Genomic DNA, 21,554 nt, shown 5'->3' on the forward strand with positions numbered 1-21,554 from the left:
CACAAGAATTAACAACCGTAGGCATGTACAGAGACATAACTTCTACTGAACACTGTGAAAGCATTCAAGTACTGGCAGAGAAATAATCTAGGAGGGTTTAAATACTCACAGGGTTAACCGGACACAGGTGAACACAACTGACACTCAACACATGGATTGGCTAAGAGACTACAGGACACAGGTGGAGAAAACGAGCAAGCACATGGGAGGTGAGACAAGACAGGTAACAGTAACAAGGGTAGACAGGGAACACTAGGAACAATAATGCCTACAAAATAAAAGGAACACAAGAGTAAAGTAAAACCTGCAGTAACTAACCACTGGAAACAGGACCCACTGAAATAATGCTGCAAAACACTAGTCAAATATGAGCCTATATGGCTATATTTATTCAATAGATTGTGTCCAAACTATAATCACGTGATCATGGCCTGTCAGTTAGATGTTCCATGGTACTGACTGACCATGATGGGATCTATGGTGCAGATAGGCTTAATAACTATGCTGACTGCTGACTATAGTACTGACCATGGATAATAACCAAGACTTTCTATGCTTCTGTGGCACCAGAGCTATGCCAGTGGTTTGTAAGCTCACGGTTTGCGGTTCTTGTCCACATTTACAAATGTTCACTCTCCATCTAAATTCTACAAGGTTAGAACTACTCTTGCTGGGATTGAGCTGGGAACCTCCTGGCAATAAGGCCCATATCATAACCATGACTACATCAAGGTTAACTCAATGAAACTACTCTTGTACGTTTTTAAAGGGGCCCCAACCATGCTTTTCAAAATATATATTTTATATAAATATTGGTCCATAACACAGTTGTATACATGTTTTGGCCAACCAACCACTCAGATCACAGCTTTGCCAAAATGTGTGTGTGCGTGCGCGGACGGACGGGACGGGACGGGACGGGACGGGACGGGGGGGGGTGGAGGGGGTGGTTACACACCTTTGGTGTCTGTCTGAGTGTCTGGCCCTGTTACAGCGCCACCAGGAGGCGGGTTTGAGTAGAACACATTTTTGGACAGTACTCCTACAGATTTTGTCCAAAAATCATGCAGATCGGTACACAGTATCTCCATAGCCATTAAACGAAATGGGTATTTCTTACATTGATGCTTCTACATATTATCATGCAAGCACCAGTTAAAGTTACTTTCCATCCCTCATATACTGTGTGCACACAGTGCACAACCCATAACCCACACACTGCACATCATTTCGGAGCTCATATCTTTGAACAGGGAAGGGCTAGTATACCGCCCCCTTCTCGAGGGGGCCCAATAGGAAATGAACCCCTTTGTGACATAAACAAGGGCTCGATTTAAAAAGAGTACCATTCAGACACGCCCATTTAGAAAATAAAAGAAATGAAAGGCAAGGCTTAGAGTTAATGAATGGTTTTTTTGGGGCTGGAAGAGAAACTGGGAAGACCAAAACAAGAAAAAAATGATCTATGTAAGGGTCTTCAGAATTGCAAACTCTAGATCTTTACCACTGCACCAACTGTAGGCCGAGTTCATACTCATGATTTGTACTCATGGTTCTGTTGCATGTTTTGCAGTATAGGATTATATAAAGATAAAATATCCAGGTAAAAGTTAGAGACAATTCAATGCCATTTTTTTTTATCTCAGAACCTACAATACTCAAGGACTGGTTTTAAACTACTCTACCATTTCATTTACAAATTTACTTTGTAATTTTAGCAAAAAATTGGGTTACAAGAGCCAGGTAAAACTTGGGAAAATATTCTTGCTGGTTTGCTAATTCTATGCCTTTACCACTGCACCACCTGTAGTAGGTAAAAGTTAGAGAAAACTTGATGCTGGATTTGAACTCAGAACCCTCTATGTGCAAGTTTAATTTCATTTTAATTTAATTTATATATGATAATATCATATATAATATATTAAATGGCATTGTTCATGTTTTGAGATAGTTCAGATAAGATTAATATAAGCAATTAACAAGACATTCTTCTTTACTGTACATAGAATAACCTGTCTTCTTCTTTTGGCTTTCCAGCAGTCTGGACACCCCTCGACACATTGCTACCTCCCATTGATTCATTATGTCAAGTATTGCACGATTTGCCCCTTACATCTTATAGTGCAGGCCACTGTCCCACAGATCATTGCACAATAAAGGTGAGGGAGCTCAACCCTAACCGAGCACCCTAGCTGCTAGAGTTAGGGTTTAGGCTCTAGGCTCAAATACTGACAAATCAAATTCCAATGTGTGTCAGTCAGCTTGCCGAGGCATCCATGGACATGACAAATTTAGCATTTTTAGCTCACGAACGCTTAGAAAATTCCCCTGGAAACATCGAAGCATGCTTTTCCCAGCATTCTTTGTATAGCAGGTAACCAACTTATTTGACCAATCAAGGGAAAGGGGTGGAGTCAACTACTAAACTCTCAAACTATAGAATTTTTTCAAAAGCATCAATGATAAGCTGCAGTTAGAGACAGTGTAGTGGTCTGAAGGTCAGACTCCCAGCATAGAGGTTGCATGTTCACATCTCAGTCCTCCTACCTTAGTGAAGTACTTTGAAACGAAAAAAACGAACAAGTCAAAAGTTGTCTTTGTCTCAGACAGTTGGCATGATCAAGCCCCATGCCATCAAGGACTGTCGGGGCCCGGGCCCCGGGGGTCACTTCTTATTAATCCGTATTTAGGATAACAACTAAATTTTAAAATACCAAACATGTGAATACTTTCCCTCCAGAGCAACAAAGGGAATTGAAGCAGCACAGCCCTACAGTATATGGTGTTAGTGTATGGATACCATTAGTCTAGTAAGAAAGGGGGGTCCACGCGCATAGGGTGGATTTGTTTTCGTCACCAATTTTTTGCTTAATCTTTAAAGGGTATATTTTAAGATTCTGCCAGGTAACAGGCTGAAATATCATCCCAATGGGTTAATTTTAATGATGTCTTGCACCTACCCATTCACTTACTATTAAGGGAAAAAAATAAGAAAAAAATCTTCTTTAATTTGCATGTGAGGGGTCTAACTAGGGGTTTTTCATGATTCTGAATCCATTGCAAGCATCTGATTTGCACTAAAAACATTCCTTGGGTTAAAATAGACCCGCCGTTTAAAGTAAAATCACACATTAAAATTGAACCTTACTGTGGATGTAAGTTTCAGACTTACTTTGTAGTTTTTGAAATATTTAACTTTAAGTGCCCAATGCATTGCCAATGGAAAAAAGTACAAACTTTGGCAGGCTACTAGAGCTACAAACGTACACCTAGAAACACCGTTCAAACTTTATCATGTTCAGCTTACAGTGGAAATGTTTGCCTGAAAATGAATATTTGAAATGTTTCATGGTTTTAGAGATATAGTCTTTATAAAATTCGGAAAATTAACATGGGGCTCAATGGCAGATTTGTGCGCCTCAAAAAAACACGTTCACCTAGAAACTCCATTCATACTTTTTACAATTCACCCAACTGGTTACTTTGAAATGTTTTGTAGTTTTGGAGATATTTAACTTTTAAAACTTACATTTGAAAACTTTGGCACCACGCTGTTCCTACATACTTTAACCGAGAAACTTGATTCACAATTCAAAAATTCCACCTCACTGTGGACATGCATGCTTGAGATTTTCACTTTGAAATAATTTGTAGTTTTTTAAATATTTAACTTTAAGCGCCCAATGCATTGTCAATGACAATGGACATTTAAAGTAGAGAAAAATCAACCAATCTTTGTCAATTGCTCAGATGCAGAGGTACCCGTCTTGGGATTTGATACCACAACCTTTTGATGATGAGTCAAGAGCTTTTCCAACTAAGCCACCCCAACACATATACTTTGGGCACCCAGTGCATTTTCAAAGACATTTTGAGTCACCCATGCATATCTTTACAAAGAACATGCCAAAGTACTCCATCATCAAACTACAGGTAGACTGGGGTTTAAATATGGAACCTCTCTGCTGAGATCATTAGATCTCAGATCATTAGACCACTCAGGGACGGATTAACCCCCGCAAGGGCCCCTGGTCGATATTTTTTTAGGGATAAAAATTATACAGGGAGTGGTTTGTATGTTTTGTAACTACTAATTACTTAATTTTATTTTTTACTTTACTGGAGTATTTCCAATTTTCATTACTCCACTATAATAAATTTCAGAGGCAGATATTGTACTTCTACTCAAATAGCCTAGAATTATTTCTAGTTACTAGTAACTTTATAGATTTGATTATTATTACAAAACATACTTATATTAACCACTTGAACCCAATGTACATTTTGGCCATTTGAAAATAGCTCATCTGCAAGCTTACAAGCTTATAGATCTGCTATTTTCTAAATATCTTTTAAAACATTTTATACATTTGAAAACTTGTCAAATGTGACCTTCTACATAATGAGTACTTTAAGTATATTTTGATAGCAATAGTTTTGTACTTTTACTTAAGTACATTTTGAGTTCTGGACTTTTACTTGTAAAGGCAATCACACCACACTTTTATTCTACCTATGAGGGTGGATAACACATTTCAACCACTGGTACTCAAGAAACTTAGAATACTCAAGTACAAATACCTTTTAGTACTTGCGTACAATACTTGCTTGAGTACAGATTTAATTAAGAACACGGAAAATACTTCAGTGAAGTAAAAATACCTAATTGTACTTGAGTACATGTACTCAGTTACTTTCCAGCACTGACTATTGCTGCTTGGCTGGCAAAGACAACCTACAGAGGGCAGTATAGGATATTTCATTCCAACAAACGAGAATCTATGGATTTGTTTGTTTTATACCTTAATCTAATTTTACATGAATAATTAGCCCTATTCACGGCCGCCCACTCAGCACATTTCTCAGCAACTTCCTGGTGCCGACGTCAGTTTTGAAGGGTAAACTAGTACAGAAATAGCTGGACTTATAGCCAATAAATCATTATTTCGAACGGTAAAGTAAATTATAATGCTTTGTGCCTTTCACTATCTTGTGTTCTTGATCATGCTAGCTGTATTTTATTCTTTACTATTCGGAAATTGCATTACATTTGCGATTTCTGTGTTAACTCTATGGGCTTTTAGCAGGGTTTTACCCTTCAAAACGTGATTTCAGCACCAGGAAGTTGCTGAGTGGGCGGGCCGTGAATAGGGCTAATTTGTACTTTATTTTTCATCCAGGTGAGAAGGATTTGCAGTCCAAACAGAGTACTGCAGGTGGATTTGTGGAATGTCTGCTTGGGTCACAATGTTTGAGTCTTATGGATCTTTAAAGAAATTGTCAGTGAAATGTATACTGATTCAGTATGTATAAGAAAGGTTAAAGCCAAAAGGACTGATGGTAAATATTTCCTTTTTATTTATCTGGCAAAATAATGAAAAGGGAAGCATTTGGAAACATCCTCAAGTCAGGAAATACAAAAATATAGATAAAGCAATTCTAACTGCTGATTGGATTTCCCTCCTCTCTCCAAATTAAAAAAAAGGGAAAAAAAGCTATGTTTCTTTGGATCAACATAATAATATATGGACAGTATACTTATCAGACATATTTTACACAGGATGTACAAACTCATGTCCAAATCATGCAACCACTGACCCTCCAACATGAATCAGTTGATGATCCAGCATTGTCCTTCCATCAGGTTGGCAACTCCAACCTCTCCCGCTATGCATCACATGACATAACTCTCTCAGAATGCACACATACACAACCTGCTCTCCCCCCACCCGTACCCTCCCTCATCCTCTGACCCTCCAGTCTATTATCTGGTGTCCTCCTCATGGTGCGTTAGGAAGCCTGGAGACCGACAGCATTTTAGCTCAGAATGCTCATGGCTCATTTAACTATTTGCCAGCCAAGCACGGTGCTTAGGTGCAGTCGATAGAGAAGCCCTGAATTGATATGCATCAGGCCATGGGCCATGGACCCCATTTGAAAATATTTTGTGGCAGGGACCCCCATAACATATTCGCTGTTAGATTAGATTTAGTACAGAATTCTACAGATGTCTATGCTGTAGGTGGGAGATACATTAACAGTGGAGAGAGCATAAACTAATAATATATTTATCTGAATAGTCATTTTCATAGGTTCTCTCATTAGGTTAACTTCTAGCTGGTGAAATAATTGTGAAATTAAACTTTTCCTCGTACTGGGGAGCCCCTGCAACCCCCTGAATGACCCCTGGGGGTCTCCAGACCACAGTTTCAGAACCACTGCCCTAAGTACAGCGCAAGGCAAGGCTGTGACACGGTTGGTCTCCAGGCTGCTTGTCTCTGCTCTGGATCACTCTGCCTCCAACAATGCCGCGCGCTTGGATGGCGGCACCAGGTGTTCCGGCAGCTTGGCAGGAAGCTCATGACCTTCCAGCTTAACCTTGATCAGATGGTTAGCCAGGGCAAACTCCTCATCATCGAGGAAGCCGTCTTTATCCACATCAGCCAACTTCCAGATCTTCCCCAGGACTGTGTTGGGGAGCTTGGACTTCACCATCTCCTTCTTGGCCGCAGCCCCTGACACTTTACCATTGATGGGAGACAGAGTGTAGAAGATCTCATCATATGAGGGCTTATCGCGGCCCACCACCCACTCCAGCTCATCAATGCCCTCGCTGGCCCCCTCGCCAAATCCGTGACTGAAGGGCCCGCTAATGGTCCCCTCGAAGGCTCCACCCTTGACTGCCTTGCTGGGCATGTTGGCCTCCTCCGTGCGAACCATGGCCATAAGGCGGGCAATGTCATTGGCCAGCATGTCCTCCACGGCTTCCAGCAGCTTGGGCTTCAGCGGTGGGAACTTGGTGAAGTCCTGGCCGTTCAGCAGCTCCTAAAATGAGGGAAAGGGAAGGGAGGGATTGAGGTAAAAAACAGGAATCGGTGATGGAAATAGATCTGTCTTGCCTGGCTACCAAGGGGAGTAAGTGCACAAGGAGCAGGATTTCCTGACACCAGGAAAAATAAATCTCATCTCCATCCTGCCCTGGAGGGGGGCAAGGGGAGGAAGAAGAGGGCAGAGAGGGGAGCAAGTGTAAAGGTTGGATGTTCATTTTACTCCGAAACCAATATCGGTCTATTTCACAACACCACTCCCTTTGGTTTTTAAACTACAACCCCTGCAACTTGTTTAAATGTAATCTCACCTGCATCTTGTTGATGTTGGGGAAGTCTCCAGGTGAGATCTGGTGTTCCTTTTCAATCCTCAGGTAGATTTCGCCCAGGTTGGCGATGAGCTCCTTCTTTTTGGCTTCCTTCCCAAACACACTGGGCATCTCCTTCTTCAGGGAGCTGATGATATAGGCTTGCACCTGGACAGCACACCAAACCATACAGTCTGATAAATTCACATTGCTTTACATATTCAACAGAAAAGAAACTAATAACCACATGGCTCCCATCATGTGGAACTCGGACTTCATCTGGCCAATCTACAACATCATATATCTCTGACGGTATTCAACCCAACCTGACATTGTCCTGTGCGAAGTGAGCGGTGCAAACATGACACACCTGCATATCTCCTTATGGGCCGTTCTGTCCGTGACGCCAGTTACTTTATGTGTATGAGCACGGATCTCCTACAAGGAGATCCATACTAATACATTTGGGAAATACATTCCGTACTAAAACACACAAAGTGAAATGTAGGTAGGAGCTGTTTGCACAATTCAAAAATTAAAGTTAAACTAGGAGGGCACCCAAAACTTGGGGCCATCCATGTTGTGAACACTGCAAATCCTTTAATTTATATGGGAATATATACAGCACAAATAAACCAACTCAGTGGCCTTGTGGTTAGAGTGTCTGTGGTCTGCCCTGAGAATGGGAAGTCAGGGTTAGTTTGAGTCACTTCACTTCATGTTGTGGCTCTGAAAGAGACTAAGCCATCTATGGGAGCTTCTGTCTTGTCCGTTTGTACGGAGAAAATCGCCAAATTGATTTAGCACAGTCACTGGCTAATATAGAATCCCACTTTTTGGTTAGTTAAGTTAACTAGCCCTTACCCGTTCAAAGATATGAGCTCCGAAATGATGTGCAGTGGGTGGGTTATGGGATGTGCAATGTGCACACAGTATATGAGGGATGGAAAGTAACTTTAACTGGTGCTTGCATGATAATATGTAGGAGCATCAATGTAAGAAATACCCGTTTCGTTTAATGGCTACAGAGATACTGTGTACCGATCTGCATGATTTTTGGACAAAATCTGTAACAGGGCCAGACAACCGACCCCCCCCCCCCCACCCCCCACCCGCACACACACACACACACACACACACACACACACACAGCTGGTTAAACATGTTGCCTCATGCTAGATGCAGAATAGATATGCCTCAAGCTAGATGCAGAATAGATATAGGTACACCATAAAAAATGCTAATATACAGCATATGATTTGTGAAAGTGACAAACGGGCTTCACAGTTATGTCAGGTGTGTTCATATGCTTATGGTGATGCGATTTCAGATCAATTGCTCCAGCCACTGAGGAGAAACGCTGTGACAGACACTCAGACACTCAGACAGACAGACACTCACTCAGACATTCCGAATTATATGTTTGATGGGGCTCAGACTTTGCAAATCTAGGCATGGATAGACCCTTTCAGAGCCACTCTAGTCTATAAGGAAGTGAAATGTGGTTGAATCAGAGTGAAACCTTTCATGTCCTAGACACGTCACATGCGGGCCACAAGAAGTCCAAGTTCCACATGAAGCCACGCCCTTGTGGTCCAAGTTGTTCTTTTTTTGGGGGTATTTTATGCTTTATTACAGACAGATACAGTGAGAGACACAGAAAAGGCTGGGGAGAAAGGGGATGACATGCAGTCAAGTGCCTCAGGGTGGATTCAGCAGCGAAAAGGACTAACCTTGGCAAGGCGTGCCCGTTTAATGAGGTCATTAAGCTTGCGAAGCGCTGCATTGCGTGGTAGGGTTTGGATGTCCACGAACAGGTCTTGCTCCTCTGCTTCAAACAACTTCCTGTTGTCAGGGACCAATAGTGGATTGGCCCAGAATGAGCCAATATACACACGCACCACCTGGAATAAAGTTTGACAGTTAGATTTCTCCCCTACTGTCCATCAAGCTGTCGTTTACAGTCAACACCCCCAGGGGAAGGAAATTCATTACATGGGTCTCAAGCATGTTGACGCCACAGTCCATTCGAGGTACAAGAAAAAAATACGTACATGTACCAAAAAAAGACACTCAGGATGTCAAGAGATGTACACAGGATGGTCAGGTTGACAATAAATCAACGCAGAATGATAACAAGCACTTTTATGCACACTGTGCTCAAGTAGAGTGGGTGTGCACCGCAGTACACTCTTGCTCTTGCAATGTCAGTGAATAATTATCCAGAACATCCAAAGGTTACAGGCTGGGTTTGGTTTATGATTATCACTATAGTCCAAACATTAACCAACAAATCATAAGACAAGGCAGGCCACATGATTTCACATGATCTATATATAAATTAATGTGGTAATAAAACCTGTAATACTTTTCAAATGTCCTACACTTGAACACCTGCCACATTGAAAATTTGGTCCAGGATGACCCCTCTTATTACAATTGCTACATTCTTCCTTCTTAGGATTCACAGACTGCTGACAATGCCCTATCACACCTCCAGTGACCTCACCAACCATGTGCAAATTGTTAAGTGAATATAACAGCTATTCCCATAACTAATTTCTACAAGCCACACGCTTGTATTCATGGTAGAGAATTGACGCCAGTTCAACAGTGTTCAAATATGGCAATCATCAGTTTTTGTGAGAATTAATGCAGATGGAAAAATTGTACCTTCATTGTGTTTAGCCAACAAAACTACAGAGATATTGCTGTAGGAGCAAATGAAGGTTGAAAATATAAAACTACAGATGTTTTCAGTTTTTGAAAATTGAAAACGTGCAGTTTTCTATGTTTGTGTGCGAAAAAAACAACATCATCATCATCTGAATTAAAGGGGAAGATGCAATTGTTTCCCTTGCTTCAGAAGAATCAAAAAGAGGTGTGCCTACCTCAGGCGTGTTGATGATTTTTCCCAGGGACCACATCAGGGCGCCGTAGACCCTCATCAGCTGCTGTGTGCTGATCTGGTCGGCCTTATTGAGTACCACACGCATCTTGTCTTCATGGTTCTTCAAGGCTCGAATTACCTCGGAGAACTCATCAGAGATGTCCAGCTTGTGAGCATCAAACAGGAGGATGATGCGGTCTACACGCTCAGCAAACCACTCCAACACAGCTGCAAAGTCATAACCTAGAGGGGAAAGGGGGCACAGTTAGTGTTGAACAACATAGAGCATGGCATTGATTCACTGTCAGCACTCCAACTGGCACTGGTTGGGAATTTATTCATTGTAAAACAAAAAAGGAGTAAACATTTTTATTCCCCACTCACTTGTTAACTTGCAATTGGTTATCAACTTGACAGAACAATTATGTTTTCTACATAAATTAATGTAATCTTAATTATCTAGTAAGACCCATTTAACTTCTGAAGTTGAAGTCGGTTCGGGCCGTGGTTCTCTGTCTGTACACCTTTTAAATATCAAGGACCCCCATAACTCTCAGTAAGGGCCCATTTAGAACCCCCTCAAAGTCCCTGGACCCCACTTTGAGAACCAATAGTATGCTCCAGTCAGTATCCCCAGAGGGGGCTGAAAATAAGGAGTGAAAAGAAATCAGGGATAGAAGTGGAGCACACAGAGAGAAGGAATTTGAATTTGAATGAAAGATGGAAAGCTATGACTGTGATACTTTTGAAATGCACCTGTCACCACAAGCGCATTACAATAGGAAACACATGACACACCCATGCATTTGGTGTTCTACAAACACAGCGCTAACCTATTCAAATATGCTATGCACTTATATGCCTTTGGCCAGCCCTGAAAGAAGAATCGAAACACTGATAAAATGAAAACACATAATTTTTCTAAGCATACCTCATTTTATGGAGTTGGGGAGAGAGAGGCATATAATTATGGTTTTGATTAGTGTCTGTATCATCTGATCAGAGAAGAATGCTCTTCTAAATATCTAAATATCTAAGCTGCCATACAATCAGTGCCAAATCTGCTGCACACGCATTCCAACAGACTGAGCTTTTGACTGTGCCAGTGAATGTGTACGTGTGTGTGTACGTGTGTGTGTGTGTGTGTGTGTGTGTGTGTGTGTGTGTGTGTGTGTGTGTGTGTGTGTGTGTGTGTGTGTGTGTGTGTGTGAGAAAGAGGTAGAAAAAGAGAAAGGGGGAAGAGTGTCAAAAGTGAAAATGAAACCAAGTGAGTAGTAGCAAGATATAAAATCAAGTCTAGTGAAAGGGGAAGCTGTGCTGGAGTACATTAACAATCCAGAGAAAGAATGTGTGTGAGAGAGTGAGCCTGAAAGCAAGAGAGTGAGATGTTATGGGGACAGAAGTGGAATTTTAAAGTCCCCAAATTCCTGTGGGACACAGCTGAGGTCTGAGGACATTCCCCGCTTCTGTCAAATGGCTGCTTTCAACACACGTCCCGGTGCGGCCAGACAATGACAGCTGCTCCTCTCTCCCTATGGTCTGTTATCTCCCCACCCGGGCCCCTGCTTTACTAAAGACCACATTGACAACTGCTAGCGCTCGCACACAAACTCACGCGCGTGTGCGTGTGAGCCAGGAATGTGCCCATGCAACTTTTTCATCCAACCGATCCAAATACATGACCATTAATTGGCTGTTACTTAGTGCTGATCCTCTCAATTATATTTTGTGAAAGAAGACACTTTGTTAAGGAAACACTGAACAATATAACGCATTGTTACTGTGGTAATAGATATAAGTCTCAACGTCCTTTCATCGGTGGGTAAAAGGTGTGGCATCATGTTTTCCAAATGGTGTGGCATCATATTCTCCAAGTGGTGTAATTCTCTTACTCATGCCATTAGCGTGTTTTAGTCTGATATCAGCCAGTACATTTCTTGTGCATGCACACACGCGCCTGTCATACATCAGCTGAACAATCCAGTCAGCCATGTTTATAGTAGACATATGGTACAGTATGTCTGTGGACTACAGTACTGTATCTGTGTTTATACAGAAACACAGACAGATAGCTATGAAGATAGTGTGCGCGTGTTACGTGCATGAAACAGGAAAAGTGAGAGAACCTGTGTGTACTGCATAGATGAGTGTGACTCCAAATGTATGCATGTACAGTATCTACAAATACAACTCTCTGTCTGTCTGTCTGTGTGTGTGTGTGTGTGTGTGTGTGTGTGTGTGTGTGTGTGTGTGTGTGTGTGTGTGTGTGTGTGTGTGTGTGTGTGTGTGCGTGCGTCTTAATATAAGAGAGAGAGTATGTATCAATAGAGCCATAATTGTCTAAGGTATGTGGTATTCTCTGGCATCAGGTTACTTCTCTTTCTGCAGAGCCTCAAGCCTCCAGTCTGGAAAGGGTCACCTCGGCAAACACAAGTCACTGCAAACTCACACTCGTCCTTTTGTGGCTTATCAGAAGCCACTTATACATGTTGACGCTTGTCTGTTTACAGTCGCTTCATGGCCTTTCAGGGTCTAATCTAAAGATTCTTCATGCACTCTCTTGTCCACATCCCTGCCTGCTATTGTCCTTTGCATTCTCCTTCACCCCATGATTCAGTCTCTCTTACGCTTAGGAGAAATTGGAGTCCATAAAGAGCTTATTGACTGACTATGTCAGGCCACTGTTCTTGGCTACACCTCTGTATTACTCAGCTTACCATCCCCAAAGTAAAAGAAAACTGTCCCATCATGCTCTGCTGATGCTTTATGCTTCCTCTGTAAGAGGTAAAGAGCAGGTACAAAAAGCAGAAGTATTATGTTTACTTCCTCTGATACCTGCTCTTGCCAAAGGGAACGGAAAATGTACTCCTGGTTGAAAGACATGGTGGCAGAGAAAGATGACATGTTGTCACATGTCCTCAAGATACCCAGGAGAAAGATGACATGCTATCACTTGTCCTGAAGAAACCCAGGATGTAGCAGTTATGCAGTCAGCACACTGAATGGCAGATGCCCTGTAGTGACACTTAAGTGACCCTGGAAGTGAAGGGATTGTTTCAGTGAGTGAATTATTTCTCTCTCCCTCTCTCTCTGGAGTAATTTATTTCCTGAAAATACCAGAAAGACAAAAATAGATACGACCAAGACAGGAGTGTGTGTGTGTGTGTGTGTGTCCAATTTTCTTACAGCCAACATTTAGGCTAATACTACTGTAAATCACCATTGATTTATTGTCACTCGAAAAGTAACTATGAGGACTGAGAAGGCTGGGGGGGGGGGGGATTCTGTGCCAGAGCTGTAGATTGTAGAATATTCAAATCTGACTTTTATCAGTTTCTGGCATCCCTAGTGTGTGTGTGTGTGAGAGAGAGAGAGAGAGAGAGAGAGAGCGAGTGAGAAAGTGAGAGACAAAGGGAGAGATTATGATGATAGTGCAGTGCATCTTCATGGACAAAATACCAGAGAGAAGTGCAAAACAAAAGAGAAGATGAGGAGGAAGGGAGGGAGCGAGTGTAAAAACAAGAATATGTAGATTGTCGAGTATGTTTGCATAATGGAACATGTTTACCCTGGGCCTCCTTGTGCACGTGTGAATGAAAGGATTGGGATCAGGTGTGTTCGGATTCTTGAAAAGTAGGTATGCACATGCTAAGGAAGGGATCCGTGTGTGGTGTTGTGTGTGTGAGAGAAATAGTGAGGGAGTTGGTGTGCGTGTGTTAGAAATACCTCTGCTGATCCTCTGTTTCTCCCCTGAAAGGATTCCAGGAGTATCGATGATACTGATGCTCTCCAGGACTGCATTAGGCATCTGAGCACACATGAACCTGGTGGGTGGGTGGGTGGGTGGGTGAGGGGAGGGGGGGGGGGATCAGTGATAGCAAGAGAGTGCACAACAGAAAGTAACATAGTGGGAAAGGGAGCGAAGGAACATGGGTAGGAGGGAGATGGGAGACAGAACCGGTCAGGTGAGAATGTTGATACATAAGCTTGGCATTAAACAGATCTGTCCGCTTCTCATTGTTGATTGGCTTGCAGTGGAATGAATGACGGCACTGGAAAAGACTGGAGCACAAAGGGCGCTGGCTTCCTGTGAGATTCAGTCCCGCGTGAGTTGTGGAAATGGTGTTTCCCCTTGAAATGAGTCGGTGGGGTGGGGGCTGCACATGAACTGAATTAACACTCACCCCTGGCCTGTTGTACGTTAGTACGTTAATTGTGTGTTAAATAAGACTATATGAATGTGATAACTGTGTCATATTTGATGTGCAGACACAGAGAAACATGAAACCCTCTCCCAAAGTACAATGGCTTCAATTCAGCTTGGACACTGGGGGGGTTTTAAACTTTAAAAGAGGAGGTGTGGCATTGTCAAGCTGAGACACGCACGCACAGAGATAAATTGCATCATGTTATGAATGATGAGAGAATGAGAGGGTTGCAAAGGACCTTCAGAGTACCACACTGAGGACAAAGAGGGCGATTGTTAGACCAGACCCACGCTTCGGAGTCCTCCTTGATCTAGCGCTCATTCAGTCACTCTGAACTAATATTCAAAACATAAGCTTAGAGACACAAGGTCAGACATGGAGAACCCGGTCTTTACATTCCTGCAGCAACCGCAGTCAGGGAAGGCAGGCGTGCGCGCGCCTGCACACACGCGCGCGCGCACACACACTCTAACAGAGGTCTCATACCACATGCAGGGAAAGGGGGAAAAAATCCAAGGACAAACAAAAAGTCAAAGACATTTGAGAGCATGCATGTATATAGTGATCCTGTACATAGTATTTTGCAGCAATGAACCATCCTGCCAAATAAAACAAAAACATGTCGTTTGTTCCCCTCTCTCTCTCATATCGGGTATGGTATCCAGTCGGAATCTTGGCTAAGGTTTTCCACTTGGCCATCTAGCCCAACATTTTCCACACACAGCCTCTAGCAAAGACAAACAAAACAAAGGGAAAAAAACCCTGTGATGATGACTCTCCAGCAGAATACTGGGAAACAAGAGACGCTTGGGGCAGGAGAATCTCCTACCGGCTCAACTCCCATTCTGTTGGAGTAATCGAGGGCAAAAGTGTGAAACCCGCCCCGCTTGTGGGGCCGGGGTGCTTGCATCCTGTGGAGAGGGTGAACATTCTGTGTCATAGTCATGTGATTGGAAGTCAGGCTCCAGTTTGACATATGGGCCAGGGTTTTCCTTTTGTACCCCACCCCCGTCCTATGTTTTTATTATGTTTGGTCACTTGCTTTGGCAATGTAAACGTAAGCTTTCTCATGCCAATAAAGCTCCTTTGAGATTGAAATTTGACCCCCTCCCTCGCACCGTAGACACAACTCGCCCAGGACAATGGGGAAATAGGCTGGCTGGCGTTCGCGCTGAGGACGTGGACAGACAGAGAGATTGCAACTACGACACTTTTCCACATGTTTGCTTCCTGTAACATCTTGATGTGTGTATCTATTTATGTGTGTGCGCACGCCGCATACTGCTTTTTCTGTGTGTGTGATTGTGTGTGTGTAAGCCCCTATCCAAGTAAAGTTGCAGAGTCAGAGTCCTGGAATAACAGCCTGCGAATGGGACAGGACGGATCAGGACAGTGCAGGCCTGGGGTGGGCCAGAGCGGAACTTGCACTCTGCTGACTCGGGCCTTGCTGGCTCACAGAGAGCAGTCAGCGCACACAAACACACTGGGGGCCCAGAGCCTCCACACAGAGTAGAGGGCAGGACGGGTAGTAAAGAGTAAGAATTTATGCTTTGGCGAAAAATATTTTCCAGTTGTTTTCTTTCTTTGATCGCAAAAGGTCTTTCTGGGTCTTTCTGAGGTCTGGATCATTGCGATTGCTGTGGGAGGGAGACCCCAAATTAAAACTATGATGATGATAGATTTTAAACTAGTGGAAAAACAATTCGTAAAGTCAGCATCCAGGTTTCTCAATCACACGAGTACTATACTGTATATGTGGAGATCACCTGACCTAGCACTGTTTACTCTCCTCATAAATTACTGGTTCTGGTATGTGCCAGACCTATCAAGGTCCGGTAGTTAAAGGATAATCTGCAGGCTGAATAACTATGGTTAGAGAACTGCATTATAGACCCATCATCATCATCATCATCATATAACTAGGCCCATACAATCCAGAAAATGTATCATGATTTCACCCCAAACCAGCAAATGATCAAATTGACCCTAGTTATTCACTATCTAGTTTTATGTGCAGGGAGATGCTCAGCCAAACCATACTTGGAGGCCAATCTAACTACTGTTGGCCTTGTGTAAGGAAAATGGAAAATTACAGAGGCACAGTCAAAAACAGCCTCATTTAAAATGTGGTTCAATTTGCATGCAGTATGTAGGCCTACAGTGTATTGTTGGTTATGTGTTGGGACTGCTCTGTACACAGAGACCACACACCTGCAACCGTAGTAATATTCACATCTTACCCAGCATGATGATCTGATTTACAATAGGCTCTTGTAAGTCCAGTGTATGACCATTGCACCCTCTATGTGCCTCTGACACAAAAGAAAAGGCTGAATTCAAAGAAAACCACAAGTCCTGTGGTACCATGTGATTCAGTCCAACAATATGACTGGGGGGCTACAATGGACAATAGCCTATATTTACACAAGTTGTTAGCCGCTTCCTCCTGGGGTCTATTGACTACTAAGGGATGAGTTCTGTAGTCCATAGTCGAGTTCAGTCAAGCAAAACGAAGCATGTTTAAATCTAGGGCTGGGCTGCTCTTTGAAATGGATTGAGTCCTGCTTTTGAGATTGATTTATCTTCCAAGAGAATAATATTTGCCAATACATTGTTCAAAAGGTACAAATAACAACCACTTAGCGCTCCAGGCAGGCTAAAACTAAATAACTGAAGGAATTTGAGGGCATATTGTGTGAATTAATCATAAATTACCAAGTAGGACTGTGTATTAGCAAGGAACTCATTACACAATACATGGCATATGTCACAATTAGATTAATATTCCAATTTGTGGTATACGCAACACAGAGCAAAGCTTTATAAACAAGAGCTACAAATATAACTTAACTTTACTGCATACCACATGGGTAGGGTACAAGTCAAGACCTTATAGACATTATAGGATAATAGATCACAACTACTTTATTCACAAATAGCTTACACAGAAGCTCGCTCGGGTGCACATACACCATTAAACTAGACCAGGTCAACCTGGTTGTGCCAGACCCCCTGTCTGTCATCATCATTTATGTCATCATGCCTTTTGTAGGCATGTCATCATCATGTCATCATCATATATACCCTTTATATAGAAAACCCGGACCGACAGACATTTGCTTATGTAGGCCCTACCCATTTCATGGGTCTGGCAAATAGCATTTAGGCTGTTAGTGTATACGGTTTCCACACTTGACCTAACACAAATGTTTCCTGATGTGATGATGTTGTTGTTTATTTTGGGACCTTGGTGCTCTTACAGTCTCTGCGGTGCTCTTACTATCCATTATCTTCTCTATGAGAAGAGAATGGAAAATCAAAACAGTAGTGACAAATAATTTTGAATATCCCCCATATTGCTGTGTGTCATCCTGAGTTAATTGGTGGTGTTCTGTTCTGTTTGTCTTTGCGGGGTGATGCAGCATATGGCTGCATCACCCTTCGTATAATCTGAAGCTGCTGGGGCAGATTAAGATCATGACAGTCTACAGAATTAGCTAGTAATTGAGTGTATCTGTGAGTTTGCATACATTATCTAGCCATCTGTTTGGCTGACCCCTCCAGTACAGGGTGACACGATGTAGGACACAAGGGAGAGAGGCACTATACCACTATATCCTCCAGCATAACCACAGGAAGTGAATACATAAACAACCAGTTGTTGTTGGTCATCATAATCCCATTGAAGAAACTGGACCAAGAACCTTCATGGCGTCAACCGTCAAGACTGATATCATCAAGCATGAACGTATTTCGATTACAAATCATTGCTCACCTTGTATGCACCTTGTCACAATGATATATGTATATGACAATTTGCTTTATAAACATTGACTACTGGGGGCGCCTGCTGGCTTAGCGGTCCAGGCACATACTACATAGGCTCTGATGCCTGACAGCACGTCACGGGTTCGAGTCCCGAACGCGATGACCGTTGCTGCGTGTAACTCCCTTTCTCTCTCACCCCGTTTCCTGTCTATCTCCATATTCTATCAATAAAGGTAGAAAAGCCCCCCCCCCCCCCCCCAAAAAAAAAAACACACACACACACAACACACACACACACACACACACACAGTATATATAAAACATGACAACTGTAAACAATTTTTAATTTAGCGAAATAAATGTGTTGCTATCTCTCACCCAAAATAGCTGATCTACAACCTCGCAACGCATCATGCTGCCAACACAATCTAGGTTGCTTTAAACTAAAGCTTTGGGCCTGGAATGACAAAAAGGCCAGTCACCATTGGCCTTTCACCAAGACTCTTAAATTAAGCAATATCCTGTGTATTTCCCATTGCTGAGTCATGGAAGGCTCAGAGTGACACAATGTGACACTCACTCATAATTGTAAGATCCTAGAGCTCTACGGAGCCAGTGAGCTCAAGAAGACTCCAGGTCACGAGGTGCAGTGTCTCACTCTGACTGACTAGCTGGCTGAACATCTACAGCTGATGACTCAACACCACCTACAACTAAGTACAACCGCTCCTCTGATCAAAGAAGCAATGTCACATACAACCTTTAAACCTTCCTGATAAGATTTCATATGGACTACTCGAAGGCAAGTGGACAAGGGAGGTGGCCTTCCGGCAGCCACCGATGTGGCAACATTTGTTTCGCCCTGGGGTGCGAAACTAACATCTGAGGACAGGAAAAGGTCACGATGTTGCCTAGCAACATCAATCACAACCATTTCTTATGTTCAAGGTGCCCTACTGTGATATAAAGGCAAATAAATCTGCCAGCAGGTGAAATAGGTCTGCCAGGTGCTTAGGATGAGGTGATTGTACACAGCTCACGCTACAAGATTATTTACTTTCAATGTTCTTTCCAAGTTGGCTCTTGGCAGGGGGGTAAAAGCCTGCCTCAACACGGCAGACCATTCTTCCAGCAAGGATAGCATTCGTAAAGGTGTTTATGGAAAGTAACAACCTGCTTTTAACAGTCTGTGCCAGACACTCACTGGCACCTCCACCTACCTATTGACACTAAACACATACATTCTCTTCAGATGATGAAACCAAGGGGAAGAACTGACACACTTGGCTCAGTGCACCTGGGAAAATTGTGCAACTTTTTTTTTAAAGAGTAAACTACACGTAGACTCTAGTTTACTCTCTGGTAGAGCCTTGAAAGAGTGTGTGATGTAAATAGAAATGTCTGATCACTCAGGCCTGCACTGAACACAAAATGGCAAATAATTATATCAACATTGCATGTTATTCTATCAATATAAATGTCTTGTTACTCATTTGCTCTGGGGTTTGTCCCATAAATGTATCATAATCCTACTGTATTAAATGTTTCTACTGCAGCGTGGGAACTTGGCTTATTTTTTCCTCTCTCTCTTTACCTCAGTGGTTCTCAAACTTTTTTATGTCAAGGACCCCAAAATTGACACTTATTAGCCCACTGACCCCCATTTGAAAAGATTATGCCAGGGACCCCATAAGAGAAGATTTTTACAGCTGTGATTCCCAATTTGTTTTAAGGATCGCCAGTTTGGCTGTGGACCCCCATTTAATGGCATTTCTATCTCTGAGAACCCAAACATGCAAAATCAATGTTAGTTTAACTCGGAGAGTGTACACATGGAACCAAATGGATGTGTAGTACACTCTCTGAGTTAATATACATTCCCATAAAGGTCTAGCTTCGGACCCCCTGGAACTCCCTCAAGGACCCCTGGGGCTGGGGGTCCCCGGATCCCACTTTTGAGAACCAATGCTTTACCTGTTGAGAAACGCGTTCCCAAAGGCGTTGAGCTTGCGGAAAGGCTTCTTGGGGTCGACCACCAGCGCGTTGCCCGGTATCACGCCCTCCTGCTCGCCGTGCATCACCGCGATGAAGGAGTCCGTGGTGGGCTCGGGGCCGATCCGCATGCCGGGGAAGTCCTGCTCCATCAGGTGGCGGATGAAGGTGGTCTTCCCCGTGGAGTACTGGCCCACCAGGAGCACCATGGGCTTGTTGTCGAAGTCGGCGTCCTCGAGCGCCGGCGAGTGGAAGTCGTGGAAGTGGTACGTGTCCTCCAGGGGGAATAGCTTGTTGCGGTAGAGCCTCCGCAGCCCCTCCGACACATTCTGGAACAGCTCGGGGTCCTTCTTACCGTTCTTTCTGAACATGGTGGCTTTTTGTGGTCCTGTTGTTGAGGTAAAAGTCCTTTTTTGCTCCCTGTGAAACGGGTTCAACTGTGCGGTGTGATGGTCGTTCTTCTGTCACACCGTCAGGAGAGCAGCTGCCTGGTGGAATGGAGTGACGTTAAGGGCGAGGTCTTGGAAGTTTGTGTCCCCACCCTCCTCCTCTCTGCTGGTCATACACACAGAGCCAGAGACGGACACGGACACCCTCTTTCGCTTTCGTTAGCTAGGTAGGTAGCTAGCTAGCTACAATACAATGTGCACAGCCACAACTAAATTCCGATTAATTTCGTCCACGAATAACTATAAATCGTGAAGTATTGTCAGCCAAATGGGATCAATTTAAGCCGGTTCTGTGAGGGTTAGCTTACTGTGCTACTAGCATAGCTTCCCGGCTGTGTGTCAGCTGTACGACGTGAAACATAAGAATGACGTTGGTGACACGCACTAGAATAGATACCGGAAACGTCATTATTTCACAATAAAGGTTCAACGATAGAGTTGGGTTCAACGTGTTTTTTCCTACCGGATCTGAGCAGAGGCCACGCCCACACGCGGACGTACCTCTATCCATGCCTCTATCGCTCGCCGTTTTGGCCGATAAAGTATACGAGCCGTCTCTTTCAAGCGACCTTGATCCACGAGAGGCACCACCGAGCGAGCTCAGTAAAAGCGAACGAGTTGCCGTGCCTTACGTTGTCAAGGTCGTTCTAGTTGCGTCCTAAGAGAAGTGGAACAGAAATAGTATAGTAAATAATGTTTAGGCGAGAGCGTTTGTCTACTGGCCAATCAGCGCGTCCTTGCACAAGCTCCTCCCCCTCATCTCCTCCTCAGATCCGGTAGGAATAGCACACCACCACAGCCAGTCAGCCACACTCGACTCGTGCTCTTTGGCCACATGAGGTCGGTCGTGCAACGCAACACTTTATTTCACTTCACAGTGTGAATGTGAATGAACTATATGAATTGTCATTTATTAGCGCAATACGAATTTACTAATATGTATGAGGCTCCCTAATGTTAGTTCAGGTACATTTCATTATTCAGTGTCCGTTCCGTTCATCCGAATTTAAACACTGTGTTATCTTTCGTTTTCATTTTCAGGTTTGATTTGGAATTTATCTAGATCTTGGAAAGTCCAGAACAAGATCCTGCCTGATGATAGGCCCCTATAT

General features: G+C 43.2%; 1 protein-coding gene across 1 annotated transcript; it reads right to left on the minus strand.

Moving 5' to 3' along the window:
- Window positions 1-5,335: 5,335 nt before the first annotated feature.
- On the minus strand, window positions 5,336-20,769 carry ehd1a (EH-domain containing 1a). The gene is made up of 6 exons (XM_080746003.1): window positions 19,976-20,769; window positions 13,752-13,849; window positions 10,027-10,268; window positions 8,869-9,039; window positions 7,139-7,303; window positions 5,336-6,825 (listed from the first exon to the last, which is right to left on the minus strand). The coding sequence occupies exons 1-6, from the start codon at window positions 20,362-20,364 to the stop codon at window positions 6,289-6,291; spliced, it is 1,602 nt and encodes a 533-aa protein (XP_080602129.1). The 5' UTR covers window positions 20,365-20,769; the 3' UTR covers window positions 5,336-6,288.
- Between the last annotated feature and the right edge of the window lie 785 nt (window positions 20,770-21,554).

This window comes from Nannobrachium achirus, assembly GCF_963921795.1.
Source record: "Nannobrachium achirus genome assembly, chromosome: 17".
Taxonomy (NCBI): Eukaryota; Metazoa; Chordata; class Actinopteri; order Myctophiformes; family Myctophidae; genus Nannobrachium; species Nannobrachium achirus.

Bases quoted from the DNA above. Each gene is read 5' to 3' on its own strand.
- ehd1a (XM_080746003.1), bottom strand. From the start codon at position 20,364: ATGTTCAGAAAGAACGGTAAGAAGGACCCCGAGCTGTTCCAGAATGTG. The intron at 9,040-10,026 runs GTAGGCACACCT...ACTTTATTCCAG, and splicing joins AAATCATCAACACGCCTGAG to GTGGTGCGTGTGTATATTGG. The intron at 7,304-8,868 runs GTTAGTCCTTTT...TGTGCTGTCCAG, and splicing joins AACGGGCACGCCTTGCCAAG to GTGCAAGCCTATATCATCAG.